The sequence below is a fragment of the Phacochoerus africanus genome, chromosome 1, assembly GCF_016906955.1.
Source record: "Phacochoerus africanus isolate WHEZ1 chromosome 1, ROS_Pafr_v1, whole genome shotgun sequence".
Taxonomy (NCBI): domain Eukaryota; kingdom Metazoa; phylum Chordata; class Mammalia; order Artiodactyla; family Suidae; genus Phacochoerus; species Phacochoerus africanus.
The window spans coordinates 238,787,607-238,815,092 of NC_062544.1; the positions used below are offsets into that span (position 1 = coordinate 238,787,607).

The following is a 27,486-nucleotide window of genomic DNA, read 5'->3' on the forward strand; positions in this document are numbered from 1 at the left end:
TAAAGAATCTATTAATTTATTCTCATCCTTACTAAGGGCATAAACCGCACCCACCTGTCAAACTCATTGTTATTTGTTCATTGTAGTAGAAATATTGCATATTAATTCCATTGAGTCTCCTCATGTTTCAGGCTCTGTAGTAAACCTTTGTGTGCATAAAGAGCATGACAGGCACAATTTCTATCCTAATGAGGTCATGAGATCTTTTATCTAAGAATTTGTGTTTAAAAAGATGAGGTCTTTCATCTAAGAATTTGTGTTTAAAAAGGAATATTATTCAGCCATAAAAAGAATTTGTGTTTAAAAAGATGAGGTCTTTCATCTAAGAATTTGTGTTTTAAAAGGAATATTATTCAGCCATAAAAAGAATGAAATAAGGCCATTTGCAGCATCATGGATGGACCTAGAGATTTATCATACTAAGTGAAGTAAGTCATACAGAGAAAAATAAAGATCATATGATATCACTTACATGTGGAATCTTAAAAAATGATACAAATGAACTTATTTATGAAACAGCAACAGACTCACAGACATAGCAAACCAATTTATAGTTACCAAAGAGGAAAGGGGGGAGATAAATTAGGTATCTTGGATTAGCAGATACAAACTACTATATATAAAAAGGATAAACAACAAGGTTCTACTGTATAGCAGAGGGAACTTCACTTAATATCTTGTAATAAAATATAATGGAACAGAATGTGAATAAGAGATATACATATATGTATGAATCACTTTGATATATACCAGAAATTAACACAACATTGTAAATCAATTATACTACAATTTAAATATAATAAATTTAGAAACAGTCCAACAGTAAAAAAAAAAAAAAAGTATCTTTTGCATAGTTACTAATGTTCACAGAATTTGAATAAAATAAATTTAGGAATTTTTGATAATTGGAAATACCTTGTCTGTGTGCCATCACATGTTTCCAGAGCAATATCAAAGTATTTTTATTATAGAATTTGCATCTAATCAGCTTTTATAAAAAAAAATAAAATGTACAACCAATACAACATAATTTAGCAATGATGTTTTAGGAAGTTATAAGCAAATGAGCAAATGGTAGTGTGAAAAATATAATTAATATTTTTCTCTGAAAAATATAAAAAGTAAAATTTAGTTATCATGATTATAAGCCATTACTACTTTTTGAAAGAAACTAATATTTCTTTTTATACCCTTTGAATTGAGCTACCTATTTTATTTACATTACACTTCTCCTACAAATTTTGGTATGATTTATGTTCTATGAATTCAGGATTGGAAATAGTGCTTAATGTCAATTAGCTGCAGCACTTCACCATTGAAGTAAACATTGGTGATAGATGATGTCTGCCTCTAAACAGCAACACATGATTGCATGTGGAGATGCTAAAAAGTAGAAGACTTTACCCTTAACTATTTATCAATGTTATAGCTGGAGAAGCCTTTTAAAAACCAGCAATACTTAACCATTTCCTGAATTTTATTCTGGTATAGAAAAAAGTACATTGATAAGAGTTTTATAAAGAAATCAAGGAGTTTCCTGGTGCTCAGCAGGCTAAGGATATGGTGTTGCCACTGCTGCTGACTCAGGCTCGATTCCTGGACCAGAAATTTCCACATACCATGGGTGTAGCCAAAAACAAATTGAATTTTAAAAAAAGAGATCAGGAGTGGTTGATTTTTAGAGAACTCCATTTTCCACACTCTCTCCTCTGACATCCATTACTTCAGAGCTGAAAAGTAGTGTTTAATCCAGGAATAAAATCAGGTTGTTGTGTGTTTCTCAGAGATACCAAACAACATACAAATTCCAGCAAGTGGTGTTTGTGTGTTTTTAGCACTCAACACTCAGAAACTCCAGAAATTAGAACTATCAGAGACCAAGGCTACTGGCAAATGTATAATTTTAATCTTAAGATTTAAGAAAACATTTAGAAGTAAGAGGCCCCTGACATTTGGGATGGTTCAGACATGAGTCACATTTGCAGGAGGAGGATGAAAGGAGGGTTTCTTTCTCCACAATAGTGCCTTCTGGGAATAACTTGAGGGAGGATGGCAGCCTGGCTTGAACCCCCAGAATGGAAGGGCATTGTAGATACAGAGAAGAGGTACAAAGAGAGTGGATAAATATAATCTCTTGGAATAAAAATACAGAATATAAGAAAGTTGGTCCCTCGTCACTAAATGGAAGGGAAATGTTGGAGTTAGGATAAAGACAGTCACAGCATTTTTCAAAAGCAACAATATAATTAAATTGTCTATGAATTTACATTTTCTTACCTAGTATCAGAGGGTTAAATATAAGTTGGTAATGTTTTCCAGTTTATTTAGTAGTTAGAGTGAGCTGACTTTGCTGGATTCGTGCTTTGAAATTGGCTTAAAGCGAACCCAAGATCAGCAACTGCCAACATTTTTGTCCTTTAAAAGATGAGTCATTCTTATCTGACCCTTTAAAACTGGAGCTAGGCTAAAGGAAACTACATTACAAAGTAATGGATTTACTCTCAGGATATTTACATATTTTAACTCATAATATTTTTTTTTGAAGATTTTGCAAAGCAATAAATTCACCTGCACAAACAAATGTATGTCCTACCTCTTTACTATGTAGTACAATATAAATTACCCTCTCTGCATATCAGAGTGTGGCACATGGTCTGGTCTCATCTTTCTGACAGCTTCAGAGGCAATGATTAAAAATCATTACATTGTCACTGAATTACAAGGCACCCCACTGCATAAATTTTCCTGTGAGCTCCTCCCTTTATAGTTTATCTCTGTACAGCCATTTTCAATGGGCAAGGAAAGTAATACCTGCCTCATGACAGCGTATGCTTCCTCTACACCTCTCATTATCATGGTGAAAGCTCTTTGTACCCAAATGAGAACTGTTGTAATTTTGATATTATTTTCGCTTGCAGATTCAACTCTTAAGTGAACATGAAAATTATCCTATATTAAAATCAACTTGTATTTTTAAGGTCACCCTACTTTTCATTATATACAATATACAGTTTATTTTTTAAATCCATCCAGATTATAGGAGGCTCCTGACTTCAAGGAGGAATGTAGAGAGAAATCTGCCTCTAGGTAAAATGGTAGGAATGACAGTGTGAGCAGAAGGAGCTGGTCTTAACTCTGCCATTCCTGGCCCTGCTGATGGAATGGGAAATACGCGGAATTTGATGATCCTAGTGTGGGACCACTAGCAAATACCTTCAAGCCAGTGAATCTCAAGTTCATTATCTAGAAAAATGGAGATTCATGAGGCTAATGTCTACTTCGCTTATTTCTCAGGGATATTAACAGAGTTAAATAAGCTGATGTATGAGGAAGTATTGTGCAAACTGTAAAGTGCTATCTAGATATCATGATGGTAAATTTTACTAAGTAGAAAGACCAAGCAGTAGACTTTGTGCAAATCACCTCAACATGACTGCTATTTCCTTCTTTGGAAATCTCTCCTCAAATTGCCTTCTGACTTCATTTATATTATGCTCTTTGAAGCTATTTGATTTAGAGCTGGCACCACTTCATGTAAACATACCGCACCATGTTCACATCACCCTAGAGGCCAGAGTCAGGGCTCGCTGCATAAAAGCCTTTAGTTTAGGGCGAGAAGGAGGAGAGACAAGTCCTGGTGATTGCTTACACATGGGTGACAAGACCAGTAGCCCACAGCCAATGCTCCCTAGCACCTACATCAAACTGCCCTCCTCTGCCAGCACTGAAATGTGTCATGAAATCTTTTAAAACTAATCAAAACTAACAGCTTCTCTTTTCTTTTACCTTTTCTTTTAAAAGCCGCTTATGATGTTTTCTCAAGCCCTACAACATCAGATGAGCCTGAAATAGCAGAGCCCCACACAGGTATACCTAGCCTCTCAACTCTTGTTTTAGATGCCAGGTGTGCTGACAATACGGCATCTGGTTTTCTCCCTTTCATTTTGGCAGAGGGAAAAATTGCACTTTCTAGAGGTCCCCAGAAGAGGTGTGGCAGTCTGTGCCAGGGAGATGAATTCTACCCCCTTCTCCCATTGAGAGATTATTTCTTCACATCCATCAGGAAATAAACTCTGCCACATGTGGGAGATGCAGATAGATTAGGTTGCCACCGAGGCAGAGTGACAAAATGGCCTATCACTCTACTGTTCAGAATCATTCTAAAATGGCTTTAGATTCCTAAAGAGTTTTCCTTAGAGTTGTGTTTCCCCAGTGGGGGTGGTTTTACTCTTTTTCCTCCACCTCTCCCTTTTCCTGCCCCCACACAAAAATATTCTACCATGGCTAGAGATATTTTTGTTTGTCGCAGTTGGGGAAGGTATTTCTGACAGTGGGTAGAGGCCAGGGATGCTGCTAAACCCTTGCTATGTACAGGACAGCTCCCCAACAAAGAACTATGCAACCCTAAAGAGCAATAGTGCCGAGGGTAGAAATGCTATTCTAGAGCAATCCTGTCATTCATTTGTCAATAGAAATATAATTGGGTCTAATCTTTGGTATTCACTTACTGATCCATACAGTGAGTTTAACTCAGTCTAATCATCCCTTTGAGCAAGTGTTTATTTAGCACTTACTAGGTACTGCAAGAGATTGAATGTGGATAAGACTGGTTTCTGCCACACAGAGACATATATCTGGTAATTTTTGCATATGTAGACTTAGCTCTATGTATGCCATGATAAATAAAGGCAAATAATTTAAAATAGCATCAGAAAATTTTAAAAATTAAAGAGATTGCGTGTTCGATCCTGGCCTTGCTCAGTGGGTTAAGGATCCAGTGTTGCCATGAGCTGTGATGTAGGTTGCAGACAGAGCTCGGATCCCACGTTGCTGTGGCTCTGGCATAGGCTGGTGGCTACAGCTCCAATCAGACCCCTAGCCTGGGAAACTCCATGTGCTTCAGGTGAGGCCCTTAAAAAAATAAAATAAAAATAAAGAGAATGCTAAGATGCTAAGAGTAGGTTCAGTTAGCAGTTAAGAAACAGAGGGACGGAACGAGAAAAATAAGTTGAAAACAAGTTGAATATAGGAAGAACTCTTTTATCACATTTTGTAATGTTTGAAGTATGTATGTTTTTTAAAATGAGTTCATCTTAAACTCCTAATGAATCACTAGTTTGAAAATGTTGGTCAGCAATCTCTCAAATGTTCTTGATATTTTTCCCCATTTGAGGCATAATTTATTACTCATGAATTTGTATTTTATTCCTGGGGCCTTCTACTGCTTTTATAAATGTTGACATTTATTCCAACAGCAACAAGCGATCCATTTCTGGATTCTCTCCCACCTAAAACTTCTAGAACTCTTGAACAGCCAAGGGCAACACTGGGTAATGTTTTTAACAGAAAAATTGTACTTTGTTTTCCATCAAAAGAAAATCCATGTGAATGCCTTTCTTCCAAATGACCATTTCATTCCATCACATCTAATCGTTTCTTTCTTTCCTATTTCTGAATATAATATACATATATTTTTTCCTACAATGCAGGCATCTTACATTCCATTTTGGGCTCTCTCTTTTTTTTTTTTTTTTTGAACCATAATAGATGATATTTTTTCCATCCTTGAAGGAATGAAAAGCTTTGAAAACTGCATGGACATCTTCATCACCATCTCATCCCATCTCCATGTCTGTGGCCTGTATGACCTCTCTTCCATGCACTGAGGCTGCCTGGAGTCAGCTACTGAACATTTTCATTCTTTCCTTTTCCCTCCCTTTTAATTATCATTTCATCCACCAGCTTTCAAGACCACATGCATTTTTCATCCTTATTCATGTCCTTTAGCATGTGCTTGGTTACACCATCTAAAAGCATGTTGAAACTCTTCAAATACCTCATTTTAACCAAAATTACTTGTTGGGATGGGGTGTTTGTGTTTTCAGCTCCAAGTGAAACACCATTCGTTCCTCCAGAACTGGAAATCTTTACCAGTCCTGAAATGCAACCTACAACACCTGGTAATTAATGACGTTTGTATAGTTGAAAGAAGAGATGAAGTGACAAAACGAATCAGTCATGTTGCCCTTTTCAGAATATTTTCAGTAGTAAATATTTCCCTTCATCCTCTACCATGAAATTCTTCAAAGAGCTGCATTATCCATCATCCCTTAGCTTTCTGATAATCCTCAAAGAATTTCCATTGTCTTGGTTTCTATATATATTTTTTAATTGAGCTAAAATTAATATATAACATTAAATTAGTTTCCTGTGTACAACATAACAATCCATTATGTTGAAGAATTATTTCAACATATTTTAAAGAATTATTTCCTTTCTAAACTGCTTGCAAACATGCCAACCAGAAAATGGCAGCAAAATGATGGATGATAATTATTTTAAAATATATTACCTTTAATTAACATATTTAGATGCCCCTTGGTGGGACTGTTTTTCTCAATGTATTTGAAGTACAAAGAGCACCAAGCAGGGTCTGCAGTCCTGGACAAGATAAAGAAAGATGAGTAAAAGAGAGTAACACAACCTATATTCTATAATAGAAAATTATTGGAATAATTAAATTAGTCATGTTTCACTTCTGGTGAGGTTAGGTGTGATCTACAGAATTAAAGAAGTTCTGGAGTCCTGTCATGGCTCAGCGGTTAAGGAGCCTGACTAAGATCCATGAGGAGTGGGTTCGATCCCTCAAGGGTGCTCTGTTTCTGTACATTTAACTGAACAATGTACCTTTGATTTTCACATAGACATTTAATTCTTTTTGGGCCCAATCAACAGTTACTTATTGAGCACGTATTCTATGTAAAACACAGTGCTGGGCATTCTAAGGATACAAAGAAAAAAAAGCAGTTCTTGTACTCGCGAAGTTTACGAATTTATAGTTATAATCAGACTGACCCATGAGAAAAATCAGTTATCAAAGCTATATTAAATCTTCTTTCAGCTCCCCTGCAAACTACATCTATCCCTTCTACACCTAAACGACGCCTCAGGCCTAAAATACCAAGAACTAAACCTGGTAAATAACTGTCTCTTTTAACCTTTCAGGATGTTTAATTCTAAATAAATAATGTCCATCTCCTTATCATAAAAAGTGATATGATTCTATAGATTAAAGACACTTCATAAAATTTGAAATTAACTGAAGATGAATAATTAATGCAATATATCAAAAATCATACCTTTTAATGTGATTTTTATTGAAAATTATATCCATGGCGTTCTCACATGTGAATTTGGGTATAAACGTTGAAACTAGTCATGTTGTCATAGTGATACATAGTGTGACTTATTTTCCTGGCATGCATCTATATTTAAGTGTTTATTAGACTGACAGTTCCTTGTTTTTGTTGCCTGCTTTGTTTCCTGTTTTGCACTCAGGCAATGGCTGAGATGGAGAGGGCATGACTCTGCCTTTCCAATTGCTCATAATCTTCAAAAAATGACATATCATAAACAATGAGAGCAGCAAAAGATTATATAACCTACTTGTGAGACTGTAATACTTGTGTAGAAGCTCAGAAAAGGAAAGTAATAGTCAGAAGTATAAGCCTCAAAATATGCTCCTTGGAGGAAAAGAAGAGGGAAACAGCATATATTATGGCACAGAGTTTCAGGGAGAAGTTTTTTCTCAACCTAGAGGTGATATTCTTCATTGCCAAATACACTCAGAACATGCTTAGCAAACTTCATTGTGCTTATTCCATTGCTTATTCCAATTTTTCATAGCCTACACTATTATGAGCGAGTTTAAAAATTATTTCCCAAACTTTTACTTGCTTTACTACTATAAACACTGACTAAATATGGCAAGATTTTAAAAGGGTCATTCAGTTCCTCTTTGAAGGATGTTCTTTATTGTTTCTAGAATATTTTAATTTGTTTTTCCTTTCCATCACCAGAAAGAACCACACGTCCTGGAATAATTACATCTAAAATTTCTAAAAGCCCTGAACCTACATGGACAACACTGGGTAACAATATGTCCTTAGTAGATGTGTTTCTTCATTTCTCCATGGAAAGTCCAGTATCCCAACTTATATGTAACGTCTTGATCTCTGTTGTTATTGGATCATTTCAAGTGTGTGTACAACAGCCCCATGGCTTTCATGGTTTTGGATAGCTGGCCCTATAGTTAGGAGATGTGAATTCAGCATTGAGACAGCATCCTGTACCTTGGAAAGCTGTTAAACCATTGACACTTTCTCATCTTCTACCAAATCACTGTTTTAAAAATTCTCCATATTTTTGAGTAAGGCCCTCAAGTTCAACTTCAGACTTCATTTGGAAAAATAGCTTTCTATTATGGTGTTAGTAAAATGTCTCTATGCCACAGACCATAGTGTTATGCCTACCAGTAAATATTAATTTTAAAATATTTCTCTTTTCTGGTGTTTAAAGACTTAGATGTGCCTGAAAATGTGAAATAATGTGTAAAATCATTACACTGATTTTGTTTTTTTTTTTTAAGCATGGATTAAAATCATTGTCTCACTTTGTGTAGTTAGGGCAACTAGTTGCAGTGCTATTTCTCTTGAAATGTTTTCTCAAACCAGATGAAAATGTCTTACTGTATTTTATTAAATGCTATTCTTTGAATTATTATTTTAATGGGATATTTCCATAATCATCCAAGATGATAGGTTTATTCCACTTAAAGTATAGATTTTCCTTTTGTGATTTTAGATGCCGAAATGCCTACATATCAATTTGTCGATGACATTGTTTCTTTATTTTTCCAGCTCCCAGTAAAACACCATTTATTTCTTTGAAACCTAAAATTCCTCTCAGTCCAGAAGTGACACACACCAAACCTGGTAATTACCATGAGTTTTCTTTTGATATTCCAAAATTAGGATTGGAAAATTATTTTATGCCATTTTTTGGAGCAAGAACTTCTGATTTGTATTTTCTTATTTGATACAAATTTCCATGAAAAGAACAAAAATCAGATGAAATGACCTCATTTTAGCCATCTCATCTGATATTATCATAGCATGGCTGTGAGCTATGTGGTGGCTCATTATGCTCATGGCCATCACAGAGAAAACACAGAATAGAGTGATGTGAATGATTGAGACCTCTCTTGTCTAGGACTGCAGAATAGTTTCCATGTGGCAAAGCTGATTGGAATTCTGATCATACTGAACAGTAGCCTTTCAGCTGAAAAGTGAAGAAGACTTTCCATCTCCTAAGAATCCTGCCTTGTTTGGGGGCTTCTCCATTCTCAGGCTGCACGATTCTCCTAATGTTCTATGACTTCTTTCTAAATGAGGGTTGATTTCTGAACCCTGACTTCTGTTTAGTTCCCAGGAGATATTAATGGCATTTTACTGAAGAAAAAAAAGGCTTTTTTTTTTTTTCTTTTTTGCTAGGAGAGGTTATTCTGTGTATGTTAAAAGCAGAGACAGTCCCCTGCATAAATATTGCAGGTTATAGTTAATGATCAGATAGATCTTCATTGTTTCTCTCTCTCCAGAATCTATATTGCAGTCTTAAATATTGATTTATAAGATTGTACGTGGGGAGCTTTGTCACAACTCATCATTTTTGTCAACCTTTTAACACCTTAGCTCTGAGAGAAATATATTTCTCACTGTAATGTTCAATGGATTTTTCGTTAATGTATGTTTACAAAATGGGATTATTAAAGCGAGAGATTTTCTACTTAAGTGGGCATATTTGGTTTTTTGCAATGAAATGGGTAAGGCAGAAAAATGTAACTGCTGAGAAACAGAACCTCATGGCTCTTTTCAAAGAGGCAGTGAGATTTCCAGCTGTTGTAGGCCTTGGGCCGAAGGAAATTGGGGATTAGGCAAAGGAAGCAGAGTTGATGTTGCCTCTGTGAGTGAGGTCTCCAAGTCAGAGAAATGGAATTAAGGATTCTTATTCAGAGGGGCAATTTGGAGAGAGAGCATAGCTAATAAAATGTAAGTACCCTAGCAATTTAAATCAAAGGACTCTGACAGCTCTCTGAGTGAAGATTTTAAGGTACATTTTAAAATTATTTTTTAATTTATTTTTAAATTATGCCCAGAGGACTTTGGAATAAGGTAGAAACAATTATATTTATTCTGTATTTAGGGGAGTATTACCAATTCTTTGGGGCTATTACCAAGCAGATCAAGAAGTATTACCCTATGTTTGGGTCAGAACTTTAAATAAATGTTTCTCCAATCTAATAACTTCTGTTATTAGATGATAGAATTTTAAAACATTAAAAAATGCTCCAAATGTTGATTACCATTTATTCATGATAAATTATACTATCAAGTTAAGTGTTTTCTGAAAAATAAAGACTTCTGAGAGGAAATTCATGAATACAAGTTAGGGTGGGAAAGTGTGCTCTTATCACTCTAGGGTATTAGAGCAAAAAGATTTCTTAATTTGACATTTCCTTTGAAAATGTGGGAAATTATTTGGAAGATAATGACTTTATTGTCCTTTGATGTCTACCTTCTAATCACCTAGGAATAGCCACACTTTTTCATCTAATAGCAAGTATTACCACTTCAGAATCTGCACCTAAACTTAAACCAATTCAGTGGACTTTTGAATGGTCTGAGACAACACAGAGTAATGACCTGATGTCTGCAAACCATTGTTTGGGTTTTAGCTTTTTTAAATGTATTATTTTATGGCAGCCACCATTATAGCTCTGCCAGAGGTTTTTGTTCCCAGCTAAGGTCCAGGAGAGCAAATGAACCACCAAAAGTTGTTGGGTTTTTTTGTTTGTTTGTTTGTTTGTTTTGAGTCATTCATTGCTTTTCCCATCTCTCTCCTCATACTCTCCTCTTTTTCCATTTCACTTTCCACACAGGCTGCTTTTCCTGTGGTTTTCCTTTGTGGTTAAACTAACAAGTGAAAACTGTGGATTTTGGTTTGGTTTTTGGTTTTGGTTTGTTTTATAAGCAGAATCCAGTGCTTTTCTTGAAAATCCCAGCCATCTTCCATGTCCCAACTTGTCTGCCTTATTCAGTAAGAATCGTTTCTTTCTTAATCAAGATTGTAATGACATTCGGCTCTTTAAGTTTTTAATTAACTTGAAAAAAAGGGAGAGACTTCCAATTACAGGTGTTTGTTGTACATAGTTCTCTGACACAGTGGATGGAGTTATAAATTGTACTCATTACTAGTCACAGATCCATGAGCAAGTTTCAGTTTTCTTTGTTTTGTGCTGAGGTGAGTGGTATAGTTATTTGGCTATCACTCAGCTTTTTTATGGACCATTTTTATACCTTTATCCATAAGACCTTAAAGCTATGAAATAGAGTAATTCTTATCAGAAGATATATTTGCTTTTAATAAACAATGACTTTAATATATTTATATGTAGGTAAATTGGAAGCATCATTGATGGGGCTCCATACCTATTTGGTCTTAGTCTCTAGAACTCATAAATGCTGATTTTTCTTCATAAAGACAGCATTCTTTAATCTTTGTGAAAAGATGCTACAAGTAGTAAAAATCTTACTTTTTCACACTTTTAGAAGGCAGCTTTGTAGAAATTAAAACATGAATGAAAATCTTGACGTTTCAAGAGTATATTGTTTTTTGCTATTTTCAGATATAGCTCTTTTTTGATACTTATTATATTTAATTACTGATATTTACTATTTATTTTCCCTTTCTCCTATAGCATCTGAGATCTTTAGATTCCTCCACTCCCTGCCCCTTTCTCTCACTCACACACACTTTTTACTTTGCTTAAGGCACTTCTATCTGATATACCACAACAACATTGCCATTGTTATTATCTATTTCTGACAAATTATTGAGAAGTCAGAACTCTTTTCTGGCCACAGACATTCTGATGAATGATGCCGCCTTTTGGTAACACCTTGTGCCATTATGCCTTGCTTTCAGAATAAATGAAAATTCTCTATCTGAATTATTTATCATCATATTTTCTTTTTTAGTTGCTAAAGAGTCACTACTTGCTTCCCCAAAGCTTTCCACACCCACCCATGCAGCAATATCAGTGATAACTCTGGTAAATGTAATAAAAGTAATATTAAGGACAAAATTATTTAAATTCTGTTAAGCTGGTCAAGGGTACGATATTAATTAATTTCTATATGAAAAAAAGTTCAAAAAGTCCTTACTTTTATATTTCAAAAGTTGAGTTCCTTTTTTATTTTCTTTCTGAAAGAAAACAATTCTTTTCGTTCTATAGAAAAAGAATCCTATTGGACGATCCTTTAAAAACCCCAGACAGAGATTTTTACCAAACCATATTCAGCATGAAGAATAATCTACTTTCTGCAGTCTGAATGACATTGGAGAGTTTGTTAACTGTCAGAATATTTAGATAATAATTTTATTCAATATATTCAGCATTTTGTGAAATCTGAGATTATTTTCTGACTTCTATTGCTTTACTAATTTAAATGGAATAAATCTTATATGTAAATCACTTTGTTCAGTACATGCTAGTAAATATGAGGAATATCATATGAACACCTGTGGACCTTTTTAGACCATAGTTGAATTCCGGTTTTTTGCAAAAGAGTCTGATCTCCAATCAGGCTGAAAATTGTTCAGAACTAACAGAGCTTCAATGTGGTTGCAGGTCTGATGGGTCTGCTCTCTCTTCCCGTTTCCTTAGATGAACCTGACTCTCCTGCATTAAAACAAGGTAGCAGGGGAACGACCTCCAAGAGGCCACCCTGACCTCCTTTTAAAGTCAAAAAGGCACCAGAGGCAGTATGGGGAAAATAGCTAAAAATCAACACCAAAAATTATAATTCTCAATTCTTTCTTCTGCTTTGGTTTGTGGAGACACTGTGGGGTGATTGAGATTTTTTTCCGTAAGGCAGTTGAACATGATCACCAGTGAGAGAATTCTCATATGAAAAGGACTTTTCATCTCTACTTTAGATGGTGCTTGTCAGCATCACCTTGGCTAATATTCACTTTCATTGCAGCCCCGGAACCTGAGACCCCACCACCATCACCACCACCAATAGGTAATGGAGTTTACTTTAGTGAGTAGAAAAGAATGGTCTTTCTTTCACACCCTCTGAGTTCAACTTTAGCTTTAGCTTTTTAAAAAATTATTTCTTCGTTATCCTTCAGATCTTTCTCTCAGCCATTTTTGCCAGAAGATAAACTCTCTGCCTGTGCTTATCTAAGCAGAGGCTCTGAGACAGCCATGAAAGCCATCTGGATGTTAGCTTGTCACATTCCCTGCTGTCCCTCCTTATACTTGAGGACTATGTCCTGTGCTGGTTTTAATCTGTTTATTTCCCATAGAGAACCATGGCTTCCCCAGGACATATTTGTGTTTTCACTCTTGGAGGTCTTTTTCTTACTTTCGAAACTCTAATATTTGCAAATTTTCTTGAAAAGCATTATGGTCTTTCCAGATCTAAATGTCCTAATGTGTCCCTTGGAGATTCATTAAACAAGAGAAATAGAAAAACTTACTCCAATCTTTACAGCTTCTTTTTCTTCAAGAGAGCAAAACATGTGTTCTGCTAGTGCCATCTTAGCCAATTACCCATATTTTCCTTCATAACATGAGCTGTTGGTTGCTTTATTGCATTCACATCTCCCATGCCTTTTTTTTTCCACTTTTCTTTCCAAACTTAACTCTCTGGCTATAGTTTTGTTCATTTTGTCTGAAAACACAGGAATCATATAAAAATGAACTTCTCATATGGATAAAAATTTCACCATTTATGTTGGCTCAACTTAGTAATTAAAAGTTAAGTATTTTTCATATTTCAATAAAGTTCATCATTTTTCCTTTGATTCTGATTCTTTCTTGATCATTTTTCATGCAGTCTTAGAACCTGGAACACTGGGAACCAAACCTTCAACAACATTAGGTAATGCAGTGAGTGACCTACCTTTGCTTCCTCTTGTCCTGATTGCTGGTGTCTTTATTAACAGGCTCACAAGTAATGGATTTGTTTATTAATGTCCATTTCTGTGTGTGTGTGTTCTCTCTTCTCTCAGAGAAAACTGTTAAATCCTATAGTTTAAAAACTATACCTCAGTCATTAAAAGTTGCCTTTCCTGAAATAATTTCTGAATCAAAGCCTTTTTACACATGTTACTGATTTGGAGATTTTTCACGTGCTAAGTGAAAAATGTTTCTTTTTGAAGCTTAGGCCAAATTTTAATCTTTATCTCCAGTGCCTTATTAAGTGTAACTTTTATCTTGTTCCTGTTAAATACATACTTTCAAAAATTGTACAAGACTGTCTTCTCCAAGCTGTACAAAGTTATGAATTTTCCAGCTCAAAATAGAAGAATAGATCTCTTGAACAGTTATTTATAAATATTTGGCAAGATAATCATTATTCAAGACCTCCTTAAATTGGGTAAATAATGATAGAAGATTGCAAAACAAAAGAATATGTACCTGCAATAAACCAAAGGGCTTCAGTGTGTTTCCAAGATATACACGGGGTTGTCTGTCAGTGTGTAGAGCCACCATTTGTGTGTTAACTAGCTCATTTTCTTTCTTTAGCGCCACCAAAGACGAAACGACCAGGTCGCCGTCCCCGCCCCCGCCCTAAAACCACACCTAGTCCAGATGTGCCCAAGTCCAAACCTGGTAAATGTGATATTCAGGGTTCCAATTAACTTAGAAAACGGGATATACAGTTTCTGATATAATAGCTACTTTCTACCTAAAGAGCTGGGCTTTAGGAAATAGTATAGTTGATTTTTCTATTTAAACTTTCTATATTCACATTTTATTAGTGCATGTTAATATTTTATTTATAGCTATTAAGTTCACACAGCAATAAACTGGCCCACTAAGTGGACCATTAAAGTAGGTCACCCTGAAAATCTTAGAGGAGATGCATTTTCATGGCAGATGAGGAGTGGGAAAGCAATGGGGAGATGAGGGGCAAATGAAAAAAATAAAAAGGAAAATTACATTCAGAAAAAAGTACCACTTAAGTAAAATTGAAGAATTTTTCCTTCCTCAAGGTGCCACTTCTTGACATAATCGGTATTTTTGGGTTTTGCCTCTGTAGCTCTGGAACCTGCTACGGTACAGCCGGAGCCCTTGGGGCCCACAATCGGTAATTCTGCTCTCCTCCAATTGTTTCCCAAGTTGTCATTTTGCTTTTCCTACTTTCCACCCAGGCATGACTGCTGCTCTGCACACCATCACAGTTTTGTTTCATGCCTTCCCTCATGTTTCCTATCTGGGTCTGAAGAGCCTGAAGATAGGAAACTTCTAGAATTCTGTGTGCTTATTCAGGGAAGGTCTGTGATTTTGGACACAACTTCCTGGTTTTCCATAAATGCTATGTCTTTCCATCACAGGTGTCCTTGTGTTGAGAAAACCATCTACTCTTTCTCAGGGGCTTTTGTGCTCACCCTGGACTTGACAAATGGCAACATTTCATTCTAGTGCTGTGATTTCCATTTCATTGCTCTACCTGTTCAATTTGTAAAGTCCTCTCCCTTTTAAAAAGCTGCATGAAATATAATGAATGGCCTTTTCAGCTTTTCTGTTTCTTCGAAGAATGTTTTTGAGCACGTTTTGATAACCAAAGACACACACACTGTTCTTGGTCTAAGGTACAAGATAAAAATAGTAATGGTCTTAGTAACCTCAGAACATTAAAAGTCTCAAGCTGGTTTTATGGTTTTCAGTCCTCCTACTGTTTGATTATAATTATTTCATTGTAGTTTCTCAGCATTCACAATAAATCTGTCACTGTTTTAGGTTAGAAAATTCTAGAAATCAATAACCATGTAACATTGTGTATAATTTCAAGTATTTATGATTATTTTCCTGGTTTCCTACTAGGCAAGTTTAAAATTTTTTACCTTACTGTTTTTATACTGAAAAACCCTATCAATTAAGAAATAGAACTATTATACTTATTTTAAAAATTACTTACACGGAAAGAAAGTGTTATTGTAGTTCTCCTTACTTTTGCTGAAAGACACATTTTGAATATTTCCTTAAGATTTTTTTTTCAGAAATATCAATAGAGATGGAATAATTTCACACCTTTCCCAAGAATTAATTATGTTGCATATTCACTGAATTTATATAGTATCTTTGAGCATATGTTTCCTTAATTATGACAGTTTCAGCCATGACCATGCTAATTTTTAATACCTTTTTCTTTAGCGTCAAAACCATCCAAAAGACCTAAAACTACACGTAGAACAGATGTACCTAAAATCCAGCTTGGTAATCACTACTTTCAGTACCTTGATCTGTAACTAGGAAAACAGTGTGTAAGTAACATTAATCTTGACATTCACAGCTCTGACATGACACTAATTATAGCACCTTTCTTCTTCAGATTCAAAACCACCAAAGCAATTACTTCCTAAACCCCAAACCACAGCAAAACCAGATATGCCACCACCTAAATCCGGTAAACACAATTTCCAGAGCTTTGGTTTAAGAAGTTTTGGTTCTGAAGTGTTTTGGGGATGTTGCTGAAAATGCTTATAATTTGCCATATCATATAAAGCAGAGAAACCCAAATAATATGATTTTATTCATTATATTCTCAAGGTAGCCACACTGATGTTTTATGTGTTAAATGAACAGATCAATATTTGCGAAATGAGTAAATTTTACATCCGATTGTCTGACAGATTCCTTTTTCTTAAAGCACTTTTAGGCTTTGTTTTCTGAAATCAGGTTTGTAATAAATAGAAGCCTGGTTCTTCTGCATCTGGAACATTTTTGAAAGTGTTTTTAGCAGACACCATTAGAGAGGCTGACACTATTCTTCCTTTATAAGCACATGGAGATTGGTTTTCTCTAAAATACCTTACTGGTATTTTAAACAGTTCCTATTAACTAAGTGATTTTTCAGCTAAGTAAGAAGATATTATGTAATAGTCCTGAAAATTAAGTTGTTTTTCAACTGAAAATTTCTCCTAGAATTCCAATTAGTATAAAATTCAAATTTACTAGGAGAACATCTGTCATAATAAATAAGCTTATCAAGAATGCTATTTAGGAGTTCCTGCTGTGGCATAAAGGGATCTTTGGTATCTCTGTAGCACCAGAACGCAGATTTGATCCCCTGGCCTGGCACAGTGGGTTAAAGATCTGGTATTGCCGCAGCTGTAGTGTAGGTCACAACTGTGGCTCAATCTGATCTCTGGCCTGGGAGCTCTGTATGCCATGGGGTGGCCAAAAAAGGAAAACAAACAGACAAAAAAGTTGTGAGGTAATTTATATCAACTTAGAATCAGCCAGGTTCTGGATCCTGTGAATTAAGCATTAGTGAGTACCTGAAAGTTCAGACTTCTTGACTTTTATGACTTATGTCTGTTTATTTGTTATGGCACAGTCTTGGAGCCTGTTACATCTGAGCCAGAAGCACCCTCCACAACCATAGGTAATGATGGATATCTTCCTTCTTGGTCAATGTTTCTCAGATTTGTCCCTCTCATCTCCATCACTGTCTGTATTCTCTTGTGTAAACAATGGTCATTCATCAACGTTTTCATTTATTCCCCCAAGTTGTTTATCATTTTCAACAAGGACGTTTTCTGTATCGTTGGGCATTCTTACATCTGCTGCCCAGCTTATAACCCCTGACTATTGTTCCTCCTTTGATCACCTTCAGAGGTAGTCTGCTTGCTTGCAGCACTTGATATTGGCAGGAGTCTCAGGCGCTCCCTCCATCCATTCTTCAAACGAGGACATTTTTGAAATCTCTCCTTTGATGTGTATGTAATTTAAGATGTAAGAGAGGAGCAATGAAAAACCTGGTTGGGGCTTGAGAAAATACCTAATTGTCTCTTTCTCATAAAAATCCTTTCCTCCTTTATTCCATACTATTCAAATGCAACTGGGCCCTTCTGCTGACAAATCCATGTAGGGGTGTCGATCCCAAACAAAATAGGGATTCCAAACAAAATAGGGATTCCCCATTTTTGTTTGAAGGCAGTCAGCTTTGAATATTGCTTTTGTCCTGTTGCTGTCACATTCCATCTCATCCAGATGCTGTGTTTTCCATTAGTTCAGAAGATGTTCTCAAATGTGACTTAAACTAACTCTGTGCTATGCTAACTTGGACATTCAGCAAAAGGCAGTCTCTGCATAAATGCTTACAGAGTTTCTGGTGATAAGATATCTTAATGTTGTAGTCAATCTTCTGCACTTAACGAAAAATAGAGACACTAATTTAAAAACAAGGAATCATAAATCTTAGTTTCATATCTATGCATAACTCAATCATTTCAGAATATTATAGGACTATATAGAAATCCTGTTTATCCAGGCAAAAAGTTGAATTTTTACTTTTCAGATTTTTTTCATAATCATCTCTGTTCCTCACTTGAATACTTATCTCCTAAGTGTCCATTTGAAATAAATGTACAAATAAGGACAAATTGTAAGAAAGAAAATCACATTTATTGTGGAGAAAAAGGCACAAGTTCATTAATTGCATAACTGTCACAGATCTCCAATAAATAGACCAAGAACATTTTGAAAATTCTGACCACTACCACCATTTCTCAAAAAAATAGTGAAAGCCTTTCAAATACTAACATAACTTTTCAAAATAATTTGTCAGAGTTATTTAAAATACATAGGAGACAGACTTATTTTGGAGCCAAGTTTCCAATATAGCTACAATCAAATAATTAAACACCAAAAAGGCCACTTTTCATTGGTCTCACTGGGGTGCAAAATGCCAAGGGTATGGCTGTTTTGTAAGATAAATGGGTACCAGAGTACAGCCAGTTATTACAGAATAAATATTCTTTTTCCAGAGTTTATAAATGCTTTTTAAACATTATGGGATTAAAAGGATTCATTTTCAAGGTAATTGTCTCCCTTTTCCTACATTTCTTAAATCTCCATTGATTATTGTATTGCTTTCGGTCAGTTCCTGACACAGACATTGAACCTGTAACTCTGAGAACTGAGGCTCTTCCAACGACATTAGGTAAATGACTGTTTATTTTGTTAAGCAAGAGTGTTTTCTGATTACTGTCCCATCTATTCCATTTCTATCTTGGTCAAAGGGTTTTCTCTTTTGTAAGATTTTCTTTCATCATCCTCTTTCATCACTCAACTCTATTTTTCATTTTGAATGTATTGAAGATGTTTAAAACAAGTTAGTGGGTTAGAATATAAGCCTGTGTAAAGTTAGTGCAGAGATCCTCTTGCTCCTGTTATCCAGCTTTATTAACGCTTTACAGAGCCTGTGGGTCTGCTGAATTTCACGTACTGCAGGGAGTATCTGCCCCATAGGCATCAGGTAAAATTCTGTGGCCATCAATAGAAAGTTGTTTTAAGATATGCCAGGCATTTTTATTGTCAGCCAGTGATCTTAAGAAATAAGATGTCTTTATGCTAATGTTTAAAGGGCTATATGTCTAAGCCAACTAGTTTCTAAATACAATCTCCGCAAAGCAGGCCAGCCTGGTTTCTCTCCAATGTGAAATGGACATGCTGTGCTTCTGACTTCCCTCAGGGTCCTCTTTGAAAATCTGACAGCAGCAATAATAGCAAAGTTTTCAGATAATTAAAATAATGTTATATGTTATTTCTCAAAAGAACTGTTAGTAGACACTCCCACACTGCTTTTGCATATAGAAAATATTGTAAAAAATCCAAACCAAAGAGAAACATTTCTCAAGACTCAAGAAAATGTGGCAAAATTTTAGAAAACCTAGAGCCATGTATAATCCTTTCTTTCTGCAGTCATAAGACATTAACCAGTTTCCTTTCTTCAGCTCCAAAAACATCCCAAAGAACAAGAACACGTCGTCCACGTCCACGTCCCAAACCTAAAACCACGCCGAGCCCCGAGACTCCTCAGGCCAAATTAGGTAAATAAGTGGTTCCTGGCATCCATGAACCCTCTTGGATATGCTACTGGGTGGCAGTGTATCTCTCCACTTAGTAACCCTGTGAGCCTTCAGGGTGGAGGCCCAAGTTACGAGTGCTTGTGTCAGTTTGTGCGACTTCCTCATGCTGCTTGGTATCTTCTTGGTACCTTGTATTTTATTTTCTTCTGTGAACATTCGTTTACATTCTCTCTTTGATTCTGGCCCAACAAAACCTTTCTTTTTTAAGCATTTAACCTATTTAGTTCAATTAGTCTCATATTTGATTAAGTACTACATAAGCATCTGTGAGGGATTGTTTGGAAATAACAAATGATTTAGCTTCTTTGAGGAAAGAAGCTGCTCTTATGTGAAAGTATTCATAAGTGGTTATAAAGGAATATGGACAAAAACAGTATATTTATTGAGTTTTACCGCCTGTTAGACACATAGTTAATTCCTAGGGAAGTGAAAGATCTATGGTCTGAAAAGTGTAATGTGGATCTTGAAGTGTATAGAGTTCATAGGTTCTATGAACAGGAGTATGGAGGATGAACAGGTATTGCATAAACAGAAGCAGGAAGGTGCCGTATGTGTGGATGACAGCAAAGGGATAGGACTTAGAAGTGGAACCCAGTTGTGAGAAGGGAGAAAGGCTATGTCCATTTGGCTGGCACTCGGAAACTGTGGCCAGCAGTGCTACTTTTCGATGGGTCTGTGGAGAGGACTTTGGATGCCTGACGTCCATGATTGGATTTGAGCTGTTTGGCCACAGTGTACTCTTCTTTCTTTCCTGATCAGTCTTTGTCCTGATAACAGAGAGATGCACCGACAAGTTTTGCAGACTGAATGACCTCCTGTATTTGCTCTTCCATATGCCTTTGTTTGGTCTTTTTCCAAAGTAGACTTTCAACGACAAAGAGCATTGTCTGTTTTGGTTATTCATCACAGTATCTACTTCAATGTACCAACCCTTGCATCTATGATGATCTAGGGCTTTGTTTTCCAACATATAGTATTTTAAATTATACTTTCACATTCTTTTCTCATAATTGTTAACCATAACGTTGTTAAAGAGATGCCTAAAGATTTTTCTAAACGAAGTCTTCTATTATATTACCAGATAATATAAAAAAGCAATACTTGGAGCTAACTATGGGGAGATAATAATGACATAACCATTACATAGGATCAAATATCTTTGTACCTTCACCTCAGAACTTTAAAAAGTTTGCTTTCTGGCAGTAGAACCAATGCTTCCTGGTAAAGTTCATTTTCAAGAAAGTGTGGTGATTTTTCTTATGTGTTAACATTTCTTTTTTTAAATTGCTTTTGATCATTTCTTGCTACAGACTTTGAACCTGTTACTCCTGGGACATCTTTAGGTAATGACCCTTTATGTCCTTCAGCAAGTGCTTTTTCTTATTCGTTGTCAGACTTATCGGTGGTGCTATAGAGATGATGATGTCATAATTCATTGTCATCCTATTGCTGTATGCATCTTAAAATAGAAAAGGTTTTCTAACATTAATATATATATGGACTTTATTTCAAGACGGCTGTCTGTGCCATCTCCCAGCTTGTACTTTCATCATGTCAGTCTGAGTCTCTATTTAAATAGTACTGTTTGTTAGCATTGAAGTCCCAATGTGATTCTCCATATAACCCTTGTTTCAAACCACCAATGCAGTATCAATTATGATACAATGAAGTCTCTATAAGCATCTTTATACATTTCAAGTTCTACTTAAATTTTTTAAAATATTTATACTTTATCTAATTTTGTGTAATTACTCTAGTAAATTACCAAATGGCGAATTTTTCCAGGCCTAGCTATTATAAATTGTAAGTGAATACAATAGGATTGTTTGAACTTCTCTCATACTCACCATTTAGTGTGATTTGTCCCTAGGGACCTTTTTAAGAAAATGAGAGTTCCTCACATTCATTTCTTAAACATAGTTGTAATGTAATTCAATTGATAAGGGAATTCTCAAATATAAAAGGAGAAATATATCACTGTATTAAAGGAGAAAATTTCAAACCAAAATTACTAAGGTATCTCCACTCAAAGAAACTGACAAGTTTTAGAAAGTTTAGAACCCTGTTATATCTTCCTATTCAGAGTTAATGGGGGCATCAGCACTATATTAACCCTTAGTTTTCTTCCTTCAGCTCCAACAACAACAACAACAACAACAACCACAAAGAGACCCCGTCGTCCACGCCCCAAACTTAAAACCACACCCCATCCAGAAGTACCTCAGACCAAACTGGGTAAATAATGTGGTTTCTGGTTTAAGGAATCCAAGTATTCTACCCTAGTTGGGACCCTAAATTCTATGCACATAATAGGTCCATCCTTGTATATCTCTTAAGAGAAAAGCTACTTTTTTTATTCATCCCTTCTGTGTCCGCATAACCATATTAGCAGTTATGAGATACATCAGAAGTAGGAATTATGTTTTATTTCCCAATCATTTTGTACCTTAATTGTAAACAAAAACTATAAACAGGTAGAAAATAATGTAAGGCAGCATATTTATACAAAGGTAAAATAATTTCTCAAATGATACAGATGCTATATGCTAGAAGTATAGTAAATACTTAGAGCAGGAAAATAGCCAGGATAATTAAGGCAAAAAATCAGTATAGCGTTTGGACAAGTGGAGGGTTGAGAGAACAGAAACTGATGAACAGGAAACGCTTTGGATGAAGCTGTTGTCCCAGAGGATGGAGTGTGGATACACTCCTGACCTAGGGCCCATAGGATGAACTAAAGAGGGCTGGGGTGACTAGCCAAGAGCATAAGTTAGATCCAGAGGGCTTCAGTGGTCCTTACTTCTGCACAGGACCATACTTTTTCTGTCCTTAGAACTGAAGATCATAGTCTGATATGATACCACAAGCCAAGAGGTTATTCCTCACCATATTATATTAAACAGCAATGTTTTCACTAAGGCTGTGGTGTTTTATCGAGTGTAATCTCAGCTGCTTTTTTGGCTATCTGTCCTATGTGTGGTAGACAGACACTAGGGTGACCTCCCCCCACTCCACACCCCCTCTCCTCCCCTCCACTTCCTACCTCCATAGTTCCTGCCTCTAGGTGTTAAAGCTTTTGTGTAACCCATCCTTTCCCTCCCCCTTCCCTCTTCCCTAGAAGTCTCAGAAGCATTATTTTTACTAATAAGATGAATTTTCTGACACTTCATGCATTCAGAAAATCTCTTTGATTTCTTTTATTACTTTGAGCAGTTCCTGCCACAACCCCTGAACCAGTTACTCTTAGGACGGAGGCTCCAGGGACCACAATAGGTAATGACACATTATGTCCATCAGCCTCTGCTTCTGCTCATTTCAGACACATTTCATCAGTATCACAACCACAGCTTCTCCTGCTTCACAATACTCTATGTCATCCTCTATTGTCATTCAGCTACCTCTCATATAAGATATATTATTAATATATATCTTCAACATATTGAAGAGTATTAAAACAACTCATTTTTGTTATTAAGAGAGCCAGATATGAACTTAGTTTAGTGTACATATCTGCAAGGCGATACATTTGAATTTGTGGCAACTCCTTCCTATGTAACCTTCTAATCAAATTTTGTGTTGCTGATTTTGAAATGCAGTCAGTGGGGGATGGGGAAGGGCATGTCTCGCCTTGATCTAAACTGAGTACATTGTCACAGCTATTATGGTGTGGCATATTTGTTGTGCAGATCTAAACTACATTTTTACTGCGTGCATGATTGTTTTTATTTTGCCACTTTAGGTAATGATACGGTCTATTTCTCAGTAAGGAGTGAAATAGGAAATATGCCCAAAGCTAGTAAATTGAAGTTACAAGCACCATCATTAATATAGAGTTACCCAACACCTCCCCTGCTGTCACCATAATGCAGTAGGTTTTGGAAACTTTTTTTTTTTACTCTAAAATCCCTGTGAGGTCTCCATGTTTCTGTGTGACTTTTGTTTCTCAAAGTAAGATAAATTATATAAAGAGGCAATCATCAAAACAGGGGCAAATATTTCAAACTCAAAAACTTCCTGAAACTCACAAAATTATAATTCTGTCCACAGCTTCTGGAACTAAAAATGCTCTATTAACCTAAAATTTTCTTCCTTAGCTCCCAAAGTGCCTCAAAGAACTCGTCATCCACGTCCCAAACCTAAAACCACACCAAGTCCTGAAGCACCTCATACAGAACCGGGTAAATGTGTAGATCTGGTTGAGGAGTTCGGGCAGCCCGTCCCAGTGGGGTCCAGAGAAGAGAAGGGAAAAGTTAGGATCAGCGGCTGCTTTCACTCCAGAGTAGGCAGCCAGAGCATAGCTGCAGAGGTCTTAAGTGGTGGCCAAATTCCTTCCACTTTGTGAATTAGATTCTGCTCTCTAAATGTCTATTTCATTGGCTTCTCATTCACTTCTATTCATCTTTTATTTATTTATTTATTTGTCTTTTTGCCTTTACGTGAGCCACTCCCGCGGCAAATGGAGGTTCCGAGGCTAGGGGTCTAATCAGAGCTGTAGCTGCCAGCCTATGCCAGAGCCACAGCAACGCGGGATCTGAGCCGTGTCTGCAACCTACACCACAGCTCACGGCAACGCCGGATCGTTAACCCACTGAGCAAGGGCAGGGATCGAACCCACAACCTCATGGTTCCTAGTCGGATTCGTTAACCACTACACCACGACGGGAACTCCTTTTTTTTTTTTTTTTAATTCATCTTTTAAATATTGAATTATGAGGTGGACAGAACCAGCTACAGAACAAACATATGTTTGGACAAATGGATTATTTCTCAGTAACTATAACAGTTGTATAAGTCATGGTAAAGACCTAGGGCAAGAGTTGGCGAATCTTTTCTATAAAGGGCAAGATAGTAAATATTTGGGGATTTGTGGCCCAAATAGTCTCAGGTGCATATTTTTCTTCCCCTTCCTTTTGTATGACCACTTAAAAACAGAAATGGATTTCCCGCTATGTCTCAGTGGGTTAAAAATCTGGCGTTGCTGCAGCTGCAGTGTAATTCACAGCTGCAGCTCAGATTCAGTCCCTGGCCTAGGAACTTCCATATTCCATGGGTACAGCCATTAAAAAAAAAAAAAAAAAAAAAGGAAATGGGCTGTATAAAAGAAACTATTGGCAAGATTTGGCCTACAGACCGTAGTTTGTCAGCCCCTGGTTTAAAGAAATGAGTAGGGAGAACCAGAAGATTAGGAAGGACTTGGGCATTGAAATCACTATAGATTTAGAGGACCAGAGGGTGAAAAGCTCAGAAAGGCAAGACGTGTGGAAACCAGTGAAGTGGGCAGAGACTTCCCTGACCAATGAAGGTGGTCAGTCTTCTAAGTGAAGTAAGTCTTCTAAGACTTGTAAGTCTTCATTTTATTGAAGCTGCTGCAGCTAATTGGGCTCATGGGACCAGTAGAAAAGGAATTTTTACTGTTAGACTTAGGAGTTTGGGTTTCATATAAGAATCATCAGTATCCATATATGGTAGGCATTCTCTGGGCATGGAACGGAGGAATAAATACCCAGCTGAACCATAGACTCAATGGCTGCCCTTTATCTTGCTCTCTTAAGTTGCCCAGTTGACCAAAGCTTGTGGTCTCTTGCCAAAGATGAGCTGTTAGCAAGATGAGTAGGGTCTGTTTTGGTATATTACTTAGACTAGGATCAGCAGAGAAAGAAACTTCAGGGGTACTTCTTAGGAAAAGACTGCAAAGACAGTCCCTCCTAAGTGATGAACTGGTACCCAGGTGCATACACTGTATAAACGTTTATTTTATTATTGTTTTTTGTCAGTTCCTGCTACAGACCTTGAACCAGTTACTCCCATAAAAGAGGCTCCAGGTACACCATTTGGTAATGCCACTCGCTGACCTTCAGCAAGTGTTTTTTTTTTTTTTTTTGCTCATTGTCAGACTTTTGCTCATTCCACTCTGTTGTCATTTAGTTAAATTCTTTATCTTGTGAGTTAAACATGCATAAAATAAGTTACTTCTTATTCTAAAGAGAGCCATGCCTAGATCTTATTTGGGATATCTTCCTGCCCTGTAACTTAAATTTTTTTCTATGCCTCTTTATGCTCAACCAGAGTTCTCTGTTATGGTAAATTTCATATATTCATGAAAGTACCTGATTCGCATCTATGCTAACCAGGTTGTGACAGGGAAATGTATTTATACATCTTTTGTACACTTGCCTTTTTAAAAATCTGCCTGCTTTTTTGTTGTTCGTTAACATTTGGGTAATGTATTTTTAGTGACTTGTCTAACATAATGTGATCAAGGCTAATAAGTTTAAATAGTAAGCCTCATCCTTAAAGTAAATCTGACTCCCTTTTACTCTCCACCATAGTTTAGAAATGATTCTTAAACTTTTCTAATGCAGTCAGAGGACTCTAGGAGAATGTGATAAAAATATCAGTCTTGACTCTTTAAATTAGTAACTTCATTTTATATATCAACTTTGTCCTCAAATTATCTTCAATAACCAAGGAAGATAACTAGCATAGTAGGGGAAAACTTTTCACACTAGAAAGATACATTTCCTGAAACTGAAGAAAATCTATCAAGCTTCAGAAAACTTAAAGAAGATTTTTTTGAAACACCTATAATTTGCAGAAACATAAGCTTTAAAGTAACTGAAGGTTATCTTTTCCTACTTCCAAAAACGTGCCAACGAACATGTCACTCACAACACAAACTTAAAACCACTCCAAGTCCAGATGTAGCTGACACTACACCAGACAAAGCAGGGTCCTGTTTTAAGGTGCCTGGCTGCCTGTCACTGGTTGAAAATGTAAACAAACCTATATACCTCCAGTAAGGGAAGCACGGAGTCCTTTTGACTCTTCAGAGCTGGCAAGAAGTCCATATTTGGAAAGACAAAATCTTCTCTCATGCTGAGTAGTATTTCTTAGTCTGAAGGCTAGTTGAGCACAAATACTTCTCTGCATGAAAAGCCTATAAGATGAAAATTGGGCAGGGTGTTTTTGCAAATTCATTTTTCTTAGGTACACAAATATTAAGTATAAACTTATAGTAGGTATTTTTTTAATGGGCAATATATGATTTTTTTAAACTCGCATGTAATCCAAAATCAGTGCTTTTGATCTATAGTTCTTTCCTAAGCGGTGATTGAGGGACCCAGATTCCTCCATCTCATACCTCTACAGCAGATCTTAAAGAAGTGAAAATCAACATGAGCTTCAGGAGAGCAGGGAAGGTGTTGGAGCCTTGATGTCAGAATTTGCCCAAGTGGAGAAATGAGAGCAAAAGATGAAAAAAAAAAAAAAAAGGATTTATATAGAAGCAACCTGAGGGGGTAGAGATCTTGCTTCTTCTAGTGCCAGGCAACACACTTTTATTGGGGACCATGCATTCAAATGACACCACCTGAAGTTGAATAAGACTAATGTTACTCTTAATGAGCATCATAAATCTCTTCTGTCCACCCTTCAATAGTTTCCTGCATGCTGAGTGTAGAAAGGTGCTTTACTGGGTGCCACGAACCAAATGGCTGCCCCTTCTTGTTTGGGCAGAAGTCATAGGATCTTTCCAAAGCTGAGTTCTCAGCAAGATTATCAGAGCCATCTTTGGCTATTTGTGGAATGACTTCTTGGTTCTTTAGGAACATTTCCCATAATTTGATAAACATGGTTGATATTTTCTTTATTCAGCATGCACAAAAGTGCAAGTTAGTTTTTCACATGAGGGCTATT

The 27,486-nt window shown here is 36.3% G+C and overlaps 1 protein-coding gene across 25 annotated transcripts in view; it reads left to right on the forward strand.

Annotated features, from left to right (window-relative positions):
- Nucleotides 1–27,486, forward strand: part of ABI3BP (ABI family member 3 binding protein) — a 276,498-nt gene that overhangs the window by 155,686 nt on the left and 93,326 nt on the right. For 13 of the 25 annotated variants that reach the window (XM_047793435.1, XM_047793465.1, XM_047793526.1 and 10 more), the window contains 19 exons: nt 3,802–3,867; nt 5,256–5,330; nt 5,886–5,960; nt 6,902–6,976; nt 7,860–7,931; nt 8,700–8,774; nt 12,885–12,926; nt 13,746–13,790; nt 14,438–14,524; nt 14,955–15,002; nt 16,248–16,322; nt 17,256–17,303; nt 18,804–18,863; nt 19,657–19,752; nt 21,102–21,134; nt 21,925–22,026; nt 23,005–23,064; nt 23,886–23,969; nt 25,566–25,625. In XM_047793435.1, the coding sequence (XP_047649391.1) occupies nt 3,802–3,867; nt 5,256–5,330; nt 5,886–5,960; nt 6,902–6,976; nt 7,860–7,931; nt 8,700–8,774; nt 12,885–12,926; nt 13,746–13,790; nt 14,438–14,524; nt 14,955–15,002; nt 16,248–16,322; nt 17,256–17,303; nt 18,804–18,863; nt 19,657–19,752; nt 21,102–21,134; nt 21,925–22,026; nt 23,005–23,064; nt 23,886–23,969; nt 25,566–25,625 (1,278 nt within the window). The remainder of the gene's footprint in view (nt 1–3,801; nt 3,868–5,255; nt 5,331–5,885; nt 5,961–6,901; nt 6,977–7,859; nt 7,932–8,699; nt 8,775–12,884; nt 12,927–13,745; nt 13,791–14,437; nt 14,525–14,954; nt 15,003–16,247; nt 16,323–17,255; nt 17,304–18,803; nt 18,864–19,656; nt 19,753–21,101; nt 21,135–21,924; nt 22,027–23,004; nt 23,065–23,885; nt 23,970–25,565; nt 25,626–27,486) is intronic. The other 12 variants (XM_047793511.1, XM_047793656.1, XM_047793446.1 and 9 more) reach the window with 11 other exon arrangements.